Raw genomic sequence first — 21,880 nt, forward strand, 5'->3', positions numbered from 1 at the left:
TTTGTCTGTTTTTCCTTTGTGCTGCCTTAGCTATTCTGCCGAGGACTGGTGGCAGAGAGGAACTGGTGTGCTAGAAGGGATCAATGCCCATGGGTAGGATGCCTGAAGTCCTTGTTCATGGTTGGATGCAGTGGTTGTGTAGGGAGCATAATTTTCAGGGTAAATGTCATGTAAAGATTACCCTCTTATGTTAAGCAGTGAGGGAAGAGGTGACAAACGTAGACAAACAGTAAAGTAAAAGAAACTTTGTGCTTTTAGATGTAAAGTAAACTTTCCAGTGGAATATGCCCAGGTTGGGGAGAACCTGTGCGAGAAACAAGAAATTGGGTTTGCTTGTGGAGATGTGTACTGGCAAATGAAGAAAAATAAAAATTTAAAAAATAAAATTGTCATGTGAACAGCAGTCGGGTCCCTTTGTGGCAAGGAAGTCTGAAGAAAGTGTCCCAATAGCTCTCGAGCTTGAAATTAGTAAAAGTAGTGTTAAAAACACCAATAAAAAAAATTAAACATGATGTTGAGTATTATTATATTTACAATTGCAAATCGAACTTTCAACTATTACAGTGTTATTACATTTTTAGATTCGAGCAAATGCTATGATATTTAACTTGTAGACCTGTGATTTGTGTGTGTTGTAAGCGAGTTGTACGTGTTTCATTCAGTGCGGAGGATGCAAAGTGGGAGGTGATGGTGCAGCTGCAGCAGCAGCAGTGTGTAAGCCGAGCAGTACTGCGACCGTACGCTTGAGGGCTCTGAAGACTGTGAGGAATGGTACAGAAGCAATTGCAGTTGAAAAATGTATTTTAACTAAATTGGTGCATTGTACCTGCGCAGGGTTTAATGCTTGCCGGGCCATTTGGCTATTTGCCATAATTGGCTTTCCATTCCCTTGATTGGAATCATAGATAAAAATTTGCTAATCCACTTTCTTTGCTGAAACTATTAGAAAAGTAATCCATCTTTTAAAAATGCTCAAGCAAAATCATACGGTGTAAAGAGTACTTTATGGAATAATGAGATTAATGAGAACTGTAAGGCATATGCAATTTAAAACATTTTTCTGTGGTTTTAAGGGGAAAAACGCAATCTGGGCGCTATAAAGCCATAAGTACTTCCTTTTCTTATGCACTGCCTTTACATGTTATACCTTATGTCTACATGATAAAATGTGAGTATATACTTAGGAAGAAGGAACTGGTATTTATTTGTATTTTTCTTATGTTTGAAAATATCTGATTAAAAGTTCTTGGCTGTGTTCTTTCCTCCCTCTCCCCTCTTCTGCCCACAGGGCATCAGAGCACGCATTTTGGAAACCCTTGTAATGCTTATTCTTCTTGCACTGCTTATTCTTGGAATCGTATGGGTGGCTTCAGCACTCATAGACAATGATGCTGCCAGTATGGAGTCTTTGTATGGTACGGAATTTAAAAAACCCACCACACTAGTTTTATTTTAGTTATGGAAATGGATGTTTTCATTCAAATGTACTTCTAGTAAATGCTGTGTGAGTATTGCATAGATTGTGAAGAAGCTGTACTAATTTAGTCAATAACATTTTTTTTTCCTGTTAGATTTGTTTTTAGCATGTGGAGAAGTTCTATGCTTGTGTGGACACAATGTATGTTAAAAACAAGTGGCCTAAGTGGGATGGAAGTAAAAGCTTAAGATATTTTTCAAGCTAAAGTACTTGGGGATTTAGTTGCCTGCAGGATTATTAACTGAGTATTTCTTAGTTTATACATGAAAATACTATTGTTCAATCCTGAATGCTTAAGAAATAAGTTAATTCAGTTGTGTTTGTGACATAAGTAGCCTATATGTAATGAGTTAAGGCTGTGCTCAATATTTTCTTCACAGACCTCTGGGAATTCTACCTCCCATATCTATATTCCTGTATATCATTGATGGGATGCTTGTTACTTCTGTGTAAGTATTTTCCTGATTGTTCCAAAAGATGAATTACTTTATTTGTTGTCTTCTAAGGATTAAAATAAAGTATTTTTAATTGTGAAATAAGATCGTGAAATATGTTTGGGGTTGGGTTTTTTTTCATTCTTAGGTTTAAATTTAGGTGTAAATTTGTTAAGTTTGGGCTTTGAAGTTTGTTGAAAAATGCTACCGTACATTTTCAGGTTTTGAGGAACCTCATGGCTCACCTGAAATAATTTCAATTTTTAACTTTTTAAAGTAGGTATTTGAAAAATAGGGACTCTGTTGTACAAAGGCACATTTTTAAAAATAAATGTCTGCAGGAGGTATGGAGAGAAGGTTATTGGAACACACAGTTTGTCCCATGTTCAGTAAACTATCCTTCTTCCTTTTTTAACTGAAAATATTCGTGTCCAGGCAGAAGTTGGAACACAGTGCAATTAGCTTTCATAATCACAAAACTGGTATCTGTCCAGTCTGGAGGTCAGTTATATGATTGCATATAAAACAAATGCAGTAAAAAATCCAACCTTCTACCAACTGGTCCTAGCCAGACTTTGGTCATCTATGTTTAGGGAACTGAGAAAGATGATGGAAGGCTCCCAATCCCACTTGCAATTTCAGTTCCCTCCCTGCCCTCCCCAAATAATTTCTAGAAGATTGCTGAGAGGGGGACAGAACATCTCCCTTTCTATATTTATCATGGTTTCACCTGTTCTCCAGACTTCATAGGTTTACAGCTAACACTTACAGGGCTGTCATTGTGGAGAATGGGTGGGGAATGAGAGTTTGAAACTTCCTTAAAACTATGCAGACCTGTCTGTGAAAGGTGCTGCTAGCAGAGACCTCAGTGAGTCTCCTTAGGGTCTCTGTATGTGGAGATTCTTAATTCCTTCCACTTTAATGGAGGGAGAGGAGGAGTAGAAAAAGAAAAAGTGGTTCTGAATTGTTTCCTGTAGGCTGTTCAAGAGTGATTCACAACAGTTGCTGAATGTTTTAATGGAGAAGGTGGCTTACAAACTTCCTATGTCTGTCTTGCAGTCTGTTTCAGTAGAGCTGAAAACACAGCGTGTTCTGGGGCTATTGTAAACCAGTTCACCAAAATAATTAGGGTTAAATGCCAATTTTTGGAAGAATTATTTGGAACTGATACAACTGTTCAAGGCCAGGCTGGATGAGGCTTTGAGCAGCCCGGTCTAGTGGGAGGTGTCCCTGCCGACGGCAGCAGGGTTGGAACTTGATGATCTTTAAAGGTCCCTTCCAACCCAAACTGTTCTATGATTTAAGGCCCTCCAAGATGTTACATCTGTGTAGCTGAAAAGGCAGCATACAGCAGTGGGGAAAGTGGTAGATGCTGCGGTAGAGCTTCATTAGATCTTCAGCTGGCTTAATGGCTAAAGCAGTGTACAGTAAGGCTTAGTGTAGTGGTGATTTGGAGCATCACTTCCTTTCTCTTTTCTCCTTTGCCTGCAGGCTGCCTGCAGGCTTCCTCTGTAGTAAAGGACGAATCACAGAATCACAGAATTGTTTAGGTTGGAAAAGACCTTTAAGGTCATAGCCTTTTTGAATACTTTTGTGTTTTTTCCTGTAATACATAGTCATAGGGAAACGCTAGTTAATAAAAATGAATGTAATCTTCGCTATAAAATCTTCTGGGCTGTTACTTTTTTTGACAACGCTGTTTTATTATAATGGAAACTGTACATGTCTATCCTCATCCATACTCTTACAGATTCCTTCTATCTCCTACACGCTTCAGTATTTGAAGGTTCTTCTCCCTAAACTGTTGATTTTTACTAATAATTTTCTGTTATCATGGTTTGAGCCTTTCTCCCAGCAAACATATATGCACTGTACCTGGAAATCATCACAGGCTGTGGTCAAAAGGGCCAATTGTTGTTTTGTAGAAAAGTAGCTTAAAATCTGAGGCTACTGTCAACTAAAGTTGCAATATAACTTTCAGAACAAAGGAGCTTCATGATCTCTTTATGGTTTAATATGCTTGAGATGTTCTACAGTGTTGTGGCCAACTATTGTCGTTCCATCCATGATACTGCAGTTTGCAGAAGGTGGCTGTGTACCTATTGCCTCATCATAATGGTTCCTGGATTGCATGAACTCCAGAGCTGCACCTGGGAATTGTTTGGGAAAGTACTAACTGGCCCAGGGCAAATCATGCCAGGGATAGTTCTAGCAATTTACCGGTGTAGACAATCAAGTCTTAATGCCCAGGAATGTATCCTGGCACTGCTGTATTTACTAGTGTAGACATAGCCTCTGGTGCCACATGCTTTGAATAAGTAATTACTTGAGCAAGTTTAAGATATCTGATCGTGTGGTGTTCCTTGTTAACAAAAAATTCACAGTTACAGTCTTGGAGGGAAGAGATGCTTGTCTTGTTCAAAATTCATATGATAGCAAAGTGTTTTAAAGTTCCTGTTGGAATTTGAAGCTCTTGTGGTTCTCTTCAAAACCGTACTTGGGTATTTGTGGAATAGCACATTGAACATCCAAATAAAAATTGGTCTTTGCCTTACAAATCACTGTTTTGCATAATCTTTCTTCCACTGCAGTATGCACACCAGTGGGACTTTCACGGATGTTTACAGTAATGGGTCAGTTGCTGGTGAAGCCAACAGTAAGTGTTACACAAATCCTTCCTCATGTGCTATCTGTTAGAAGGTAGAGAGGCATTAGGGCACTTGCTTTTAGAATGCTTGCGCTTCCACATAATTCTCTCTTCAGCAGAGTTTGTACAGTCAATATTTATGTATTTGTTTAAAATTTTTCATATACCACAAAAGCTTGTTTTCTTCCACAGAAAAAGGTTTTCGTAATAGTATAGACTTCCTCTGAATTTCCAATGTATATAACTGCTACTACTGTTAGTATTTATTACTGATATCGGCCATTATGTCTGTTTTGCAAATGCCTGAGAAGTGTGGGCTTGTTCTGAGTTCAGGAGCAAAGGATAGAAGACCAAATTAAGGCTGAATGACAAGAAGAGTACCTGGGTGTACACTTAGATGGGTGCAGTGTAGGTAGCTGGCATCTGTAAGAACTTCTTATATGTAGATACTCTACTCTTCTTGTACTGAATGCTGTGACAAAAGGGAGAAGTTTGTATCGTGTGCAAGTGCTGTAGTGACTTTGCTGTCATGTTTCCTAGTTTGTATTTACTAAAATTTGGGTGTGCTTAGGTCTTGCATTCCTTTTTCATTAGTCAGTTCACCCTGAAAATACAAAGAAAATATATAGTGTTATGCTATCTGTGAGCTTTAAACTCAAAGCACCTGATAGTAAGGTAGAGAGACTTCATTTTTTTGGGTTTGGCTTCAAATAGCAATTTATATTTGCTTCAGATATTGGCTTATGTGAAAAGTCACTTTTAAATATACTTTTTCAAAATCTGCAGTTATTTTTGCTTAAATCAAACTGAATGTGAAGGTTGAAAGGTTGTTCATTTTTTTCCCTAGAAATGATTTGTATATAGGTCAGATGTACTGTCCTTTCCTCTGTTCCCTAACTCTCTTTAGATTGAAACCGAACATAAGAGCTTTAACCTGAAATGAAAACTTAACAGAAAGTTTGCTTATAGTGAAGAAGCAGATCTGTAACAAAGTGGAATAGTCCTTTGTGGAGTTCTTATTTGTATCAGTATTGTGAAGTTGTAGACTATATTTTTAAAATATAGATTACTAGAACAAAACAAACCTGACTAGATTAGTGCAGTCAGAAAAACAAGTGACTGATGCTCAGTTCATGTTTCTGTTTCCAAATACAGATCCTTGAAGACCTAGATGAGCAGATGTATATCATCACTTTAGAGGAAGAAGCAATTCAGAGGAGGCTGAATGGTATGCTTGTTCTGATACTGCTTCAAATACAGTGTTTAGAGGAGAGAGGTTCTGGTCACAAGTATTGATCACACTGTTACATAGCCTCTTCTCTCAAAATAGAAAATTTCAACATCTTTAGTATGCAACAAGCATTATAGGCTTACATTTCATTGTCCACTGTGTTGTTCAAGATTGGCTTGTGTCTCTGTGTGTGTGTGCTTTGCTTTGTTTTTGTTTTTAATACATTAATAATCTCGAATATGTGAATATTCTAAGACTGAGAAAGCAAATTGAGTAGTTGACCAGATCTACCATCCTTACTGCAAAATAGTTTGAATTAGTAAATGACCTTGTCTGAAGAACCATGAACTTTTATTAGCAAGAGGCACAACTTCCTGCGTTACGAGCTTTGGTTTTTATTTGTAGGATTTTTTCTGTTTCAGTTCAGTATTATTTGTAATCTTGGGTCATAATTCATTAAACAGAGCAGTCCTTTATATTCTAGGAGCTATTTGGTGAATGTAATAATTTTAATAATTCTATTAAAGAATAATTACAATGAATAATTACATAACTGTTTAGGCTTCTTGTATTTAGTACTACAATTTTGCGCTTCTTGATAAGGTGTTTCTGTTTTGAAGTGTTTCAAAAGCAGTAGGAAGATTTGGCTTCTAAGAGAGAGTATTGCAGCATGGCAGGTACCAATTAAGGAAAATACATAAATTCTATAACCTGAAAAACATGTTGTACAAATGCTCTTCTGAATTGCTTTTAACTGCATGGATAAGCCATCCATCCACAATTTATACAATTGCTTCAGGTTGGAAAACTGAAGAATATTCACGTCATGATACATCCATTGTTGTGTTGCCTTATGACATAGCCTCAGTTTTCTTAATTTGCTGCCTTGCTCTCTTACTCTTCAGTTTTCTGTCATGTGTCTCAATATTTTCTTCTTCCAAGTCTCAGTAAGTCTCCTTTCAAAGTTGCTTGGTCAGGGAAAGTACCTTTGGTGACAGTAGATCATGGTGGTCATACTTATACCAGCATTTAAAGTTTGTGGAGCAGTCGTGACTACTTTGTGCTAATATCAGCCATGGTTTCAGTTTAAAAGTGATGTTCACCTTTGCTGTTTTGGAAATGTAGGTTTTTATACTGGACACATATATATATATATATATATGCATACACATACAGACATGGAAAAAGGTGCATGCAGTGAATATCTTTGAAGCTGTGATGGGATAATTGTAATTGTTCTGTGTGTTTGATGCTAGCTAGCAGCTGTAAAATATTTGTTACTGAATATTTTATGTTGTCGTGGTGATTGTGCTTATATACAAGAAAAGCGACATAGAAAAACAACCCAGAAGTTATTCAAGTTATCTATTAGAACTAGTGCAGGGTGGTTTCTACTATTCAAGTGGAGAATGTGACAATTTAGGTGATGATTGTCTGCTTTTACGTAGAAGTCTATGCAACGATTGTTTATATTGTGGTTTAGTAATATCACTTGTAAGGTGGATCTAGTCTGTTTGGAGGCATCTTTTAGTTGCATCTGGATTTAGGATGTATGCAGGTGGCTCCCCTAACCACTGGCCAAAAGATTGGATTCTCTTTCAGCTAATTAGTTAGTATTCAACATGAACTGGAACTGCAACCCACCCACGTTCCACAGAGCTCTCACCAGCGTACTCTTGAGAGGTGAAAGACATGGGGCTTAAGCGTCCTTTGACAGGAGAGAGAACTGAATTCTTCTGTTTCGCATGCTGAGGGAATGGTATTGACCCCACCATCTGCAGGGATGCTTGAAAACCTATGGTTTGGTGTACAGAGAAAATTAATGGACTTCAGCTGAAAACTAAATAAAAATCTAAACTTGAGTATAGCATGTGGGTGGAGGGCAATATGTTACATGCACCAGAAAATACTCTGCAAGGTATTTGAGTAATTATTTTAAGTAATTTTAAGTATGGTTCTCATTTGTGTCACAAACATGGAAAGCTTCATCTTCTTTGCTAGAAGTCTTTCTAATACATAGAAGTTATACCAGAAAAATAGATACCATTTTTGCCAGAACTATGAAGACTCATGCTTATCATGTTTATTGCATTTTTAAAAAAATGTGTCCAAATGGAGGGACGGTGCTAATGAATTCAATAAATGTCGTGCTGTGATGTTAGAGGCCATAATCTGTGATTTAACACACAGATTGTGTGTTTCTGTTGTTGTATTGGAGCAGATGTAATAGGCTACACATTTCCCATGCCATGGCTGTTGCAACTCTTCTGTAGTAGTGGTAGTGGAAATATATGTGCTTAAGTAACCCTGCTGGACAATTTTGCAGTAAAGTGTTCTGAAATATATACTCCATTTACATGGATAACCAGAAGAGCTGAATTTTTATTAAAACCAAAGAGGACCAGAGAACACAGGCTTAAGGGGTACTTGATGATTGTCAATGCTGATTTTTTTTTTTTTTCTTGATAGAATAATTGCTATCACACTCCTAGCACTACTTTGCCCTGTCCTAATTCATGTTTCCTCAGACAATGCCTGGACGTAGGAAGGGTGTAGCAGGAATCACTGTTCCCACTGGACAGGCTAGGTAAAGCCTCTGGTTTTAGAGGAGGAAAAAAGTTCAACTGTGTCAGCTAGTGCCCTCCCTGACAGTAACTGTTGTGGCGGTGATGCAATTGATATTCTGCAAAGCTCTTCATATTTGAAAATAAATCTAACTGTGAAACTGCCTATTTTCTTTGCAGAAACTTTTTTTTTCCTTCTCAGATGTCTCCAGTGTATAACTGAAAATCGGAGGAGGAGGGAGGGGAAGGTTTGATCGTGTTATCTACCCTAGTATTTTTGTCTATTGAAGAGATACTGGGCTTTGGGAAAATGTTTGTTTCCAGTGTATTATATTTCAGTACCCACATCACTCCTACAGTCGAAGAATAAAGCTGGGACTTTTTTATATTAAAAGAAAAAAGTTCCCTTCAGCTATTAGTTTTCCTGAATCCAAAGAGACGGGTGGGGTAGGATCAAAAATACTTACTTGATCAAAGTTATTGGCTCTGAAGGTATCCTTACCTATGTAAGAAAGATGAAAGGTGTTGTTTTTATTGCACGCTAGTAACAGTGTAATTTTGAACTAATTGGTGTTGAACTGCCAATCACCTAGAGGGAATGCAAATAGATACTCTTACAATTTCCTTTGAGGTACTGAAATCTTATGTCGGGGCTGGAAGAAAAACAGAATAATACCGTTAAATTGACCTTAAATGAGCTGCTTTGTGGCTTTCTTGGAGAATCCCTTCTAACTTTTCATTGCTAGTCCAAACAAGTCTCGTCTAACAATTTGATTTATTGGCTAGACAGCGCTGACATTGAACTTTGTGCGTGTTTGAAATAAAGCTAATGTTATAGAGCTTTTAAGAATTTAGCTGCATCCTTTTCAAATACGCTTTTGACTGATCTGAAACTTTGCCTTCTCATAAAATATCCTTTTGTATAGCAACCTGTTGTTTGCTACTATTTTTAAGGAGGAACTACAACAGCGCTTAAATATGATTCAGAATGTCTGCTGAAGTGTCTCTTAGGGACATAGTGTGCTCATGCTGACTTTGTTGGAAAGACTTCCATGAATATCCGTGTTTTGAGCTCTGAATTTTTATATTGAGGGGAGGGAATCAACATATGTCTGGAATAAAACTTTTCCTCGGAGACCCCTAAATCAATTATGGAGAAGAAGAAAATGTCAGATGTTAACTTGAGTTTTCTTACTTTTTCAAGTGTTTCGATTAAAGTTCTTCAGACTTTTTCCACTGAGCACTATAGCTGTCCTTTTTCTCAACTGATAGTAATTAGTCATTCCATAAAACAGGTGTTTTAGACTTCTTTTCGGAGGGAATGCATCAGCACAAAAACTCATTTTTGTAATGATAATGAGATTTGGTTTTTTTGAAAAAATCAACTTTTTCTAAAGCCCCCCCCATATTATGATTACTTTTTTTAAAAACACTGAGAAATTAAATTGACGTTCATATGGTGGGTACTTCAAGTGAATAGAAGTTGTTACAAATGAACATTTATAAGTCTTACTGGTTAGTCCTGGGAATTGAGATATTGATATATTTGAAGCCCTGTAAAGATTATCACGTACACATGATGTCATTGATATAGAAGATAAATGTTTAGGCATAGCACAGGGGTTATGTGTTATATGCAAAAATGCGTGTGAAAGAAGCATGCAATTAAACATTGAAAAATTAATTTTTGAAACAGTTGGATGCCTCATTGAAAATTTGACTGCATTGAGTAAATCAGTATTAATACTCTGAAATAAAAAGAGCAAAAGTTAAAAACTCCAAGAAACACTCTTGTATACCTTGGTTTTCAGGTAGGACTTCGCTGTGCTGGAATATGGAGAATGTGGGGGCTGGATAGGATGAGAAATTTACCTTCTTATCTTGTACAGAGATTGCTGGATGGCTGAGCAGACAACAGAAAATAAGGAAATAATGAGACTGGACTATGAAGTAGTGTTAGTGTGCCAGCAACCCAAGTGCTATTTAGTTTTTGTAGGCAAATGATCAAGATATGAGATAAAAGCCTAGACAAGACTATTAATCTCATGGAAATTTATTAGAGAGTATTTAAAAAAAAGGTATGTGGAACATGGTGCTATTACAGGTTAGCCCACAGTCGAAAGTGAGGCTGAGGGTAGGGAATGGCCAACAGGTGAAGGATGTCAGTGTAAATCAAGAAAGAAGATAACAGAGAGAACATAGGGTTTATTAAGACCTTGAACTGTCACTGCCACAGAGTGTTTTTGCAGAGTGAGATTGGCCTGGAATAGAGAGGGAAAATGTGAGCCCTCTTTTTTTTCAGGTGAGATTATTCAGAAATAAAAGGGATGCAAGGGGGGCAAAGAGTGGAGAGTGTTTCTGACTTATCCTGGGAAGAATCTTTCTGGTTTTTGATTGCAGAGTAAAAGCTAAAGTAGAAATGATGAGATCAGAACTGAAATAGCAGATCTCTAGTCAGCATTTTAGAGCTGTATCGTTACTTGAACACTGTGCAGTGTTTGCAGAGGAACTGGAAGCAAGGAGAGAAACCACAGGTGCTTGCACTGGAAAAGATGGGTGGTTGGAAGAGATTTGGAGGTGGAAGAGAAAAAGGATGGAGAGGGAAAATGGGCTGGGTTCACTAGAGCCCCTATAGGGATAGAAAGAAGAGTTGCAGAGCAATTTTTAGGCAGAAAATTAACACAGGAGAGATAAATTAATATTATGGTTGTCACTTTTCAGCTGGTGTAGAGGAGGGAGGGACAGAAGCTGAAACTGGAGATCCAGACACCAGCTTACTTAGTTTGGAGGCAAAGGTCCACTTTGTCTTTAAGTTACTAAATAATAATGCCCTTGAAGAGCATCCAGAGGTTCTTTACATCTTGATAGACAAGTCACATAGAGATACAAGAATGAGGCGTTTGAGCCATCTTGTGTCAGGCTGACACACCGTAACTGGTTTTTGGACCTGTGCGACAGTTCAGCAGTAGCTGTTCTCTTGCAGGAGCTGTCAACAGAATAGGCCAGGATCACAGAAAGTCACACTGTGAAGCCTCTGATGTGTTGAACGCTTCTGGTTAGACAGAATTAGAGGGTTCTTGCCTAAGCCTCTGTTCTGTGTGTTTGTTGTGTTTTTTTTTTTTTTTTTTTTTTGAGAAGCAGTTGAGTCTCAAAAAACCACCTGCAGTTTAAAACCAAGAGTGTTAATGTGACGCTTCCTACATCTGAGTTGTCCTGGTGTGTCTTGGAGCACTATAGTCACTCTGGTCCAAAAGAAAATACTGTCTTCTGTTTTAAAAGGTGTATCTTCCACCATGGAATACCAGACAGTAGAGTTGGAACGGGAGCTTGAAAAAGTGAAAAGCAAGAAAACGAATCTAGGTAATTTTTTTCTACTGTTTCATGTGAATCACAGTTTAATAAATGACCTTAAGATGGTGAGTTTAGCTTGTAGCAGTCACTCGATTGATTCCAGTTGTGTTCTCAACCAAATTTACGCATTTGCAATCCTTTCAGATTGTCATAGTTTCTACAAATGCATCCTGTGGAATCACTGTGCCCCTCTAACAAACAATAAGTAGGGAGTCTGATTTGGATCTTATTTTTAACATAATTTTAGAGAAATTGTAATACTCGTGACTTCCTGGCATGGAGCTCAATAGCATGGTCTTTTCATATATCATCATATACTGACGATTGTTTGGGATAATCTAAGACATTACTTTGCTCTGGTTTTGAATTATTTCTATAAATTATGTGTAAGAACAGCAAAATAATTCTTAGCTGGTTTGTGTCTTTTAAACTGAAAAGTGATATTTCTGGTAATGGCAGCCACTCAACAGGAATCTCCCTACTTATTCAAAGGCTTGCAGGATTTTCCATTTATCGGTGTGTTACGTGCAAAACTAAGACTGTTGTAAGAAAAAGTTGTTGGGTTTTCTCTTTATACATACTAGTGTTGTCCAGTGAGTTAGTCTTATCTTTCTTGCCTTATGTTGTTATATGAGGAAAATACTGTTTAAATATTTGAAATTCTCTTCTGTCCCTTTAGGTTGCTCTAAAATACACATGTAAACAGTATCTTTTAAAATTAATTATATTTTAAAATGAGCACTACTGCTGTATGCCAGGGAAGAAAATGTTATGGTGCAAGATGCCTGTAAACAAGAAAGAAAAATCTGCTGTGTGTCTCCCTGGCCTTTTTCTAAAGAGGCTTTGTATCTTTGGCACTGCTTGGTACGGCTGTTAAGGGTGGATATTTTTATGAACTGGTTGGTGTCAGTTCAAGATGATTACTTTTGTTACCTACAGTTATAGCAAGAGTTTATAGATATCTGAAAGGTTTTTACTTGTTTTATTTTAAGGTGATCTACGATACTAAGCTTCTGTTTTCTCTTCTGAACAGAACGGCGGAAAAAAGCTTCTGCTTGGGAAAGGAATTTAGTCTATCCAGCTGTTATGATATTGCTACTGATTGAGACAGTAAGAATTTTTGCTCTTTTTTTTTTTTTCCAACAAGGTATATGAAGAATTCTTCAGTCATTTGGGGAAATAGTTTTAAAGAGTGATGTGTGTTTAAGCAACAAATTTGATCTTTTAAAATGGTCGAGAAAAAAATAATGTTATGGAATCTTATGAGGATAAATATATACTTTTTGAAAGTGTAGAATGCTTTTAAATAACATGACTGTTTCTACTTCTTTATAGTCCATCTCGGTCCTCTTAGTGGCTCTCAACATTCTTTACCTGTTGGTTGATGAGACTGCAATGCCAAAGGGATCAGGGGTAAAGTCAAGTCCTTTTATGTTTTTTATAACTTTAGTAACACTTTGGAGCCCTTACAAAAGTGCAGCTGAGAACTTTTGCTTTAATAACATTGAAACTAATGAGCTTCAACCTTCTAGGTTTCAGTCTGGTGTGCACATAAACATTTATTACATGTCATGTTATAGCGAGTTCTTAATAAAACTAGTCCAGAATCTTTACAAAGATAGGGTGATTGAGTAAAGTAAATCAGAAACCTGGAGTTTGGATTTTACTCATCTCTCCTGCTTCTGTACAGTCTAGAAATCTTCAATTTAAGAAGCTATGTTAAAAACCAATATGGAAAGCCTGTCTAGTGTTTGTGTTCCTCTTATAAAACATGACAATTTTTCCTCCTTTATGATAAAAGTACTTCAAGAACGTAAAGAACAGCAGATTGAATAGTAGTGTCTTTAGTCACGAGGAGGGTTTTATTAACCTGGTGTTACTTTCCTCTGCATATAGCTGTATATGAGCTTGCAGATCTATAAAAGGTGTTCAGTCGTGATGGCCACTCTGCCTATGTTATTGGGAACAAGTAGAAGTTTCTTCTTTTGAGACTTCTTATTTTAGTTTCTAAAGTAATGGAGTGTGTTTAAAATGCAGCATGGTGGGTAGATGCAGGGTGCATAAAATGTGAATCATTATACCTTCTGTCTCAGTAATACATTTCATTATTACCTTCTGTCTTAGTAAGACATTTCCCTCGTTTGAAAGGTAGCTGATGCAATTGCATAGGATAGGAGACTTGCAGGTTAGAATATCAGAATGCCGCTTAAATACTGAATTGAGAAAAGGCTATATTTCACATAAGGTGTTAGGTTTTTTGGTCCTGGTAGAAGCTAATGTTATGAACAGTTGCATGTATTTTGTTAAATTATGTAAAGTTTTTTTTGTTGTTGTTGTTGTAGGGGCCTGGAATAGGAAATGCCTCCCTGTCCACCTTTGGTTTTGTGGGAGCAGCACTTGAAATCATTTTGATTTTGTATCCTTTCTTTACGAATTCTGTCTGTTAACAAGTATTTTGTCTAGTTTTCTGGGACACTGGTAATTTACTAAGACACTTGCCTGGAAAGAAGGAAGAGATAGGTCAGTGCTTCTCAAGCACTCGAAGTGTTTTTGTTTTTTCTCTTTGGTTCTTAAGACTTTTAGGAGACTGCTGAGAACTTGAGTGAAACTTGCATTCCTTTGGAGGTTCCTTTTTCCTTGATTCTCACAGCTATCTTATGGTGTCCTCTGTCGTCGGCTTCTACAGTCTTCGTTTTTTTGAAAATTTCACTCCCAGGAAGGATGACACAACTATGACAAAGGTAAGGTGTAAAGTCTGTGATGCTGATGGCCCCCTCTTCTTTCTTGCCACCCAAGACAAACTGACTCTTTTAGTTAGTAATTGCCCTGAATGGCTCATTTGCAGTGTTCGGTATTTGTTTGTAAGCTGCGTAAACACAAACTGGAAGATTTTCAAAATGCTGAATGAGTGGGAAAAAGGATGTGCTCTGTTTAGTTTTGATGGCATCCATTCACTTGTAAAAAGCCGGGAATAGCAGAGCTTGTTAACTAGCTATAGAAAAGCTAGTGAAAGAACTTTTTTCAAAGGAAACGTATTGCTAATGAGTAACTTTGATTGTGCTAACTGTACTTCAGGGAGCTTGTTTGAAATCTGAAGAACTTGGTTGCTAGAAGTAATACAGGCAAAGTAATTCAGATTTGAATAATTAAACTAAGACTGAGGAGGTCTATTCAGCAACATTTTGCAGTCTGAGGCTAATTTGACTTTCTACAATTTAGCACTGGCTTCAGAATAACAAATGCTGTTACATAATGCAGAGGAACATGCTTGGGTTTTTGGCAAAATATTCCCACAGCTGACAAGGGGAGGTGATCAGTAACCAAGGAACAGATGTTCAATTTAATTATTTTTTTCAATGTGTTTATCAATTACTTTAAAAAAAAAAGACATTTTTACCATAAACTGTTGGAAGTGAAAAGTAGGTAAACACATAAATGGTTGTAGTAGATAAGTACCAGGGAGTTGGAATGTCCTTAACGTTTTCTATTGTTTGTTTACAGTACACCGGGAATAGCATAGATGTAAATAGTGAATGCACAAATATCTACCTACTTTTAAGAAGCTTTCTGTTTTTTTCTTCTGAATTGTGATAGAATTAGAGCTGAAGAAAGTGATTACTTGTGAGAGAAAGTTTCAGTTACTCCTAATAAAGGCTTCACAAAAACTAGATTGAAATCTAACAGCTGTGAATTTTTTCATACTATTTAAAGTAGTCAACAGGCATTCAACTGAAAGGAAACTCTTTGTTGTAATTTTTTAAATAATGCGAATCCTGCAAGCAGTTACATGCAAAGTTTAAACTGATGTATCGGTCATCTATTCTAAGCCCATGGAATGGTTCTTTTATAAAAAGTTTGCAGGAATTAAGTAAACAGTTGATGCTGTGTAGCATGTTAGTTTTGAATTATTTTGAATCTAAGCATATGTAACACTTCAATTAACAGCAAATTATTACATATTAGGTTTTTTTTCTTTTAACTCTTCTTTTGGGTCATCTTCATCTTGTGTAACACCATATGGAGAAGTGTGACAGAAGTAAGCAAGACTAACAGTATGTTATTGTAATTTGGTTTAGCTACAGTTGGAAGAATGTAACTTTCAGGAATTTTTTTTCATCTTGACCACCGTTTTTCTTTTTTTTTTCCCTCTCTTTTTCAACAATCTCATTTATAATTTAAATGCTGTTTGTCATTTTCAAACAGATCATTGGAAACTGTGTCTCAATCTTGGTACTGAGCTCTGCTTTGCCAGTGATGTCAAGGACACTGGGTAAGTGAAATGAAAGTATAAAACATTGTAATAAACGATATTTACTGGAGAAAAAAGAGCAGCCTGTAGCTGTACATTTCACAGTATGTATTTAATGTGCCATCACTTTCGATAGAAATAGCATGTATGTGTGGTCGCCTTTTCTACACCAACGTGAGCTGTTGAACATGTGTTCTACATCCATGAACTGTGGAACATACTTTCTAAAATAAAGATGCTTAAGCGTTTTCTAGAGAATATATTATTTTAAAAAGGCAGGTCAGATTTTAGAATTCTTAAAACAGGAGATGGTGAGAACAGTAGACATGGAGACTGCTTGTTCAGGGCAGTATAAAATAGTGTCATGGTCACTGTGAAAGTAGAGCGCTCATATTTTGTGAAAAAATACATGTGGGGATTTCAGGCACAAAATTTGAGATAAAGTTGAGAGCAGATGGCTTTTTAAAAACAGTTAATGACTCTTCATTTATTAAGGTTTGTTTTATCAGCAATGATACCAGGCTACTTTCATTTCCCCTAAAATAATCTGTTTGCATTCTTTGTTATTTCAATTTTCAAATAAAAAAACTTGGAATCCAGTATAGTAGAACTAAAGAAGTTCTGATTTTGCTACTGTCGGTTCTTAACAACATTTGAAATGGAAAAGCTATTTTAACCAGTTGGAAAGACAAGATGTTTTTATGTTCACTTTGTTTAATTAGGTAATCTTCAACATGAATTCTTGAAGTTAGATTACAGGGCTATTACATGTTCGAGTAGTGCAGAATACTTGCAGCTAATGAGAATTTCATTGGAAACATTAAACAGAACAAAACAAAAATCTTCACCTCAGGCTGTACAAGTCTTAAGTACAAGTTTAGGAGTTTAAGCTCTGGCCCACAGACCAGTAATGTGTACCCAATAGTTCTGTAGCTGATTTTCTTTTCAACCAGAATACTGTCCAATCAAGAGTAGTTAATATTTTCTGGTGAACTATGCTGTATTTTTTCATGCTGTGTGTATCTATAGATAATGAGTTTTATTAGATTTACTGGATCATTTCCAGTACAAACAAAAAAACTCCTGTAATACATTCTGGAGGGTTGAATCTTAAAATACACACTCTAGAGCTCATGTTTTGAAAATCTGTAGTAAAACTTCACAAAAATGTAAAAGAGTAATTCGAGTATTTAAAGTAGTGCAGTCTTAAAATATAGCCAGTACGATAAAGATCTAAGAAGTAAAACAGTTCTAGCACTTAGAGCAAGATGTTATGTTGAAAAGTTACTGTTTTAGAATAGAATTTTAATGTTAGTATTGTGTCCACTAAGTTATTGGATTCATCATTTGTTTAAAAGAAAATAAAAATCATTGTTAGTGATCTATGAGATTAACAGCTGATAATAAACGGATTCTGTGGAAGTAAGTGTACATGCTGGGTGCATTGTTGTCTCATAGGAAACAGATTAATGGTAAAACTCCCTTAAAAAAAAGTCTAACAAACGAAATTCCTGAATACTTTGCCATAGAGATAAATAAAAGAAGAAAAAAGATGGAATAATTAACACACAGCTAACAAATGCACAGTCACAGCTGTCCAAACAGGATTAATAGAGTGTATTAGAGTACAGTGAGTCATGTGGTGCTTTGCAAAAATATCAACATGTGTTGCACTACATGCTACTGCCCTGTGGCACTGAATAGATGAAAAGAAATAAATATGCTAAGCAGATTCATGGTCTTTTCACTTTATTAAAAAAGCGAATTTCTAGACTATATAGAAGAGTCTAGGCTTTATCATTATGGGAAAGGTAAAAAAGCAAAAGTTACCTGATACATGTACTGACCTTTTTCATGTTTTAAAAATGGAAATAGAAATTTTTTAGGTATTTTATAGCATTGTCATTAAATATGTAGGTGGTGGGTGTCTCTAATCTGTCATTCTTTTAAACTCCGGGAAAGCTTTTACTAAAATAAGTTACTTTACTAAAATAAGTTAACTAATATTTTTCCAAAACTTCTCAGCCCTTTAGTAGTCCTTCTTGAAAAAAGTTTCCCATCAGCACCATATTACTAACCACTGTGAAACAAATTGGGAACAGAGCACTTAATAGCCAGGAATAGAGAAACGAGGCATTGCAAACAAAATTGACTTTTCTAATATATAAAATTATTCCTAGAATTCTTCTCTTGATTATTATGGTTAAGTTAATAGTGATTTAAAACTTACTTCTATGTACAGTCTAAAACTGTAGTATTTCTTTTTTTTTTAACCTGAACAAATCTTGAATATTTTATTTGGTAAATTGTCACCAACTTTATTGGATGTGTATTTCTGTCCACTAGAGGTGTGTGTTTCTGTTCAGTTGCTGACTAGTCTTTCAAACTGCAGTCTTAGGAATTTTTTTTCTGTGGACTGAGCAGATACTTTTGTAAGAAAGTCAGAAAAACTTTTTAACCCATTTTTCCCACAAACTTACAAAATGGTACTCTGTCAGCTTGTTTTTTTTTATTTGTAAGAGGAAAATGACTAACTTGTGGAAAATATTTTCCCCAGCCGCCTAAGAGAAGCGTCAGGCTTAATTTTTGTTTGTCCTCCTAACGCCTACTCCATTGATAGCTATTCTTCTGAACCCCTCTTTGTCGAGGAGTATTTTTGCTTTTCCAGAGATCTCTTTACTCGGTGCTGTACCTCTTTTGTTTCTTTTCCTTTAAAGATCTGGAAGCCTATATGTTTAAATTTGACCTTCTCAATGTTCTTGTAGCTCTACAGTCTGACTAAAACACTCTCTGCTGCTTTGAAAATATTCTTAAGGACACTGCCTTCAAGTGTGAAAGCAACTCGGTGTTTGTTATCCTTCATGTGTTTACCGGTTGATTTAGTCAGCCAGTTTCTTCTTCTGCTCAGACCTTCTGTGCTTTTTTGATATTTCTCCCTGACTCTCTTGCTATTTTCATCAGCTTCAGTAATTTTTTTTTTGCTTTGTCATTTGAAAATTCTTCTTGTTTTCGTTTTTGTCATGTTGGCATGTTTTTCTTAGATACAAACTTTGATTCCCCTTTTTTTTTTTTTTTAATTTAATTAACTGATGCTGAGTACAAGAAGTGTGTGTAACTTTTAACATTGTGATAGTTGGCTGTGGGTGTTGGTTATCAAGGTAAGTGCTAGGTTTACCCTTGAAGGGAAGGTAAGTGACCCTTAATTCTGTTCTGTCTCTCTTCATTTATTATCACTGTTGAAGTCACAGTCCTTAAAAGCCCCCAAACCCTTTTAAAATCAGATGATAGAAAACTCACTTCCAGCAACGTCAGAGCCAGGGTTATTTTCTGATTGCCTGGTTTTCTGCTGCCATTTGAGTTCTGGGGTGAGGTAAGCTTCCTTCCTTGGCACTGCTGGTGTCAACTGTGAGAGTGCACATCACTTTGACATTACCTGTACCATAAGGTTTTTTTGGGAATATAGTAGCTCATCAGTCCTAAACAACTGTTATTTGTGTATCATCTCAATATTCTGGCCTTTATTCAGAGCAGTCCTTGACATGGATCTGCCAAAGGAACAGCCTGTGGTTCTTTCTCTTTTGCTTTCTGGGGTGAAACCTATAGCTTGTAGGTATTACCACATTTTGGCAAAATTTTGCTCACTTAGCTGTAGTGATTGACTAGCCTTTGATCAGCACAAAGCCCAAGTGTCAGTGTTACTGAGTCCACAGTGAAGAAGATCTGTCAGCACTACCTTTCAGCCAAACTCTTTTCCTTCTGTGCAGATGCTCTGTGGATATAGTGGTGGGTAGATCTAGGAGAAAAACTGCAGTTGGAAAGATGTCTTTAAGGTTTGGTTTCAAAAGCAGTGGCTCTGAAAAAACACTTACAAAGGCTTAGTGTTTACTGTAAGATGTTGTGGCTCTTCTGGAAAGGCTTTTTGCTAGCTGCATTTTTTAATAAGAAAGACCATGATGCATTTCATCCTTTTCTAGAATAGGTAAAGATTTTGGAGAAACTGAGATTTCAAGCAGTTTTCATACTAATATTGATTTTTTTCCTATTTATATTTATTGAAATGGTAAAAGCAGAATCCTTATCTAGAAGAGACAACTTACTTCAACTCACATTATTCAAGCATTTTACTAGGGAACTTCAGAAACATTTTGATAAGTGTATCTTACAGTTTTATAGTGGTCAATGAAGGGGAAAATGACCTTGAGAACATTGTCTTGTGTGTTTGAAATAATTTTCCTTCCATATGTAAAAAGTGATAGAATGAAATTTTTGTGTTTCTTAAAATTGTAATGAAGATTTTGATGAAAATCTTAAATGTTATTTTAACAGGAATCACCAGATTTGATCTGCTTGGAGACTTCGGAAGGTTTAACTGGCTGGGAAACTTCTACATTGTATTATCTTATAACTTCCTCTTTGCTATCATGACAACATTATGTCTGGTCAGAAAGTTCACTTCTGCTGTGCGAGAAGAGCTCCTGAAGGCGTTAGGTAATATAGCACTGAAAATTTAGTTTGTCCTTGAACGTTTCCTTTCTCCAGTGTTGATACCTTCATGTGCTACTCACAGAAAACTTTTTTTTTTGGTGCAAGTTTCTATAAGTTAAGATGAGAATGTATAGCTTTGTGTTATTTTTTTGAAGAGTCGAGAGCTAAGGTGCAATGTTGATCTTAATGATACGTCTGTGTACTTATTGCTCTGCAGTTAGATTTTTCAGCCTTTAGAGAACACAGAAACATTCTCATTGCTACTGAGTAATTATTCCAAAGTAAAACTTCAACTTTTGTGTGGGTTGGGTTTTTTCTTTTTTGTTTAAAGCAACTTACTAATTCCCTAAAAATAGTTTTGTGGAAGTCTTAGCTGATTTCTTGTGATGCTTTTTTTTTATTTTTTTGAGTGCTACGGGTTCAGAAAATCTTTGTACAGAATATACAGAATCTTAGTAACTGGCTGAGTAAAACCTGTACTGATATAATCAAAATTTTGTTCAAATTGTGCATTTATGTTTCTTGGCCATAGAAGAAAGGCTTGAAACATATTTGATGCTAAGAGGATAAAATGTACATATTTAGTAATTGTGTTGTTACTATCTCTTATCTGCACTAATTAATGAAGCTCCTACCTTTTTAGAACCCTAGAGTAGCATTTGCTTAAATTGAGAGGACTAATGGTGAAACTTCAGCGTTTGTAACTGCAGATTCGGTTTGTAGTGTCTGAGAGGTGGCTCTCCACCTCCCCTCCCAAAAGAGCAGTTTAACAACTTGCCTGGGGCAGGATGGCAGACTTTAATTAGCACTTACAGTAGAGAACTATGGAATAAGAAGAAATGGCTGGAAATGGAGACAAATTAATAACGTAGGCCTAAAAATATTATTAGACATATAAACAGTTTAGAGAGGTGATGTATTCGTCTCTAATGATCTTCAGATCAGCAATGTGTGCTTTCAGAAAGATGCTGTCATTTAAAAGAAATATTTTAGGTAATTATTTTGGTCCTTCTAGGTTGACAGAGTCAAAGATTGCAAGTCTTTCTCAGTTCTTAACATCTAAGTCGGGGATTGAAGCAATGGGAAGTTAGGCTTCTCTTGCTTCCATGCTTTGTCAAAGCAGAAGTCCATTGTAATGGACCTTTCTCATTTAAAACACAACTGAGGGAATATCTCAGAAGTCATTCTTACCTGAGCTAGAATGTCAATTCTGTTCTTTAGCCAATGTGAAGTAGAATTTGGTTTAATGCATTCTTTTGAATAGCTGTGTACATGAAACATGAAGAATCTCAGTTTTTCCTTGTTACGTAATGTTTTGCAGGTTTAGATAAACTTCATCTGTCAAACAATCCAAGAGACTCAGAGACAAAGCCGTCTGCAAATGGGCATCAGAAAACACTGTGATTAACAATCACCTGCAATCAACAGAGCTGAAAACATCA

General features: G+C 36.3%; 1 protein-coding gene across 1 annotated transcript in view; it reads left to right on the forward strand.

The window, feature by feature from the left end:
- Positions 1–21,880, forward strand: part of LMBR1 (limb development membrane protein 1) — a 54,566-nt gene that overhangs the window by 32,365 nt on the left and 321 nt on the right. Inside the window, exons 7-18 of the mRNA XM_010076063.1 lie at positions 1,289–1,415; positions 1,858–1,926; positions 4,503–4,567; positions 5,714–5,786; positions 11,633–11,713; positions 12,738–12,814; positions 13,040–13,117; positions 14,047–14,120; positions 14,355–14,445; positions 15,908–15,974; positions 20,280–20,441; positions 21,760–21,880. The exon at positions 21,760–21,880 is cut by the window's right edge and continues 321 nt beyond it. Of these exons, the coding sequence (XP_010074365.1) occupies positions 1,289–1,415; positions 1,858–1,926; positions 4,503–4,567; positions 5,714–5,786; positions 11,633–11,713; positions 12,738–12,814; positions 13,040–13,117; positions 14,047–14,120; positions 14,355–14,445; positions 15,908–15,974; positions 20,280–20,441; positions 21,760–21,842 (1,047 nt within the window). The 3' untranslated portion in view covers positions 21,843–21,880. The remainder of the gene's footprint in view (positions 1–1,288; positions 1,416–1,857; positions 1,927–4,502; positions 4,568–5,713; positions 5,787–11,632; positions 11,714–12,737; positions 12,815–13,039; positions 13,118–14,046; positions 14,121–14,354; positions 14,446–15,907; positions 15,975–20,279; positions 20,442–21,759) is intronic.

Source organism: Pterocles gutturalis, unplaced genomic scaffold, assembly GCF_000699245.1.
Source record: "Pterocles gutturalis isolate BGI_N339 unplaced genomic scaffold, ASM69924v1 scaffold9923, whole genome shotgun sequence".
In the NCBI taxonomy this organism is placed as follows: Eukaryota; Metazoa; Chordata; class Aves; order Pterocliformes; family Pteroclidae; genus Pterocles; species Pterocles gutturalis.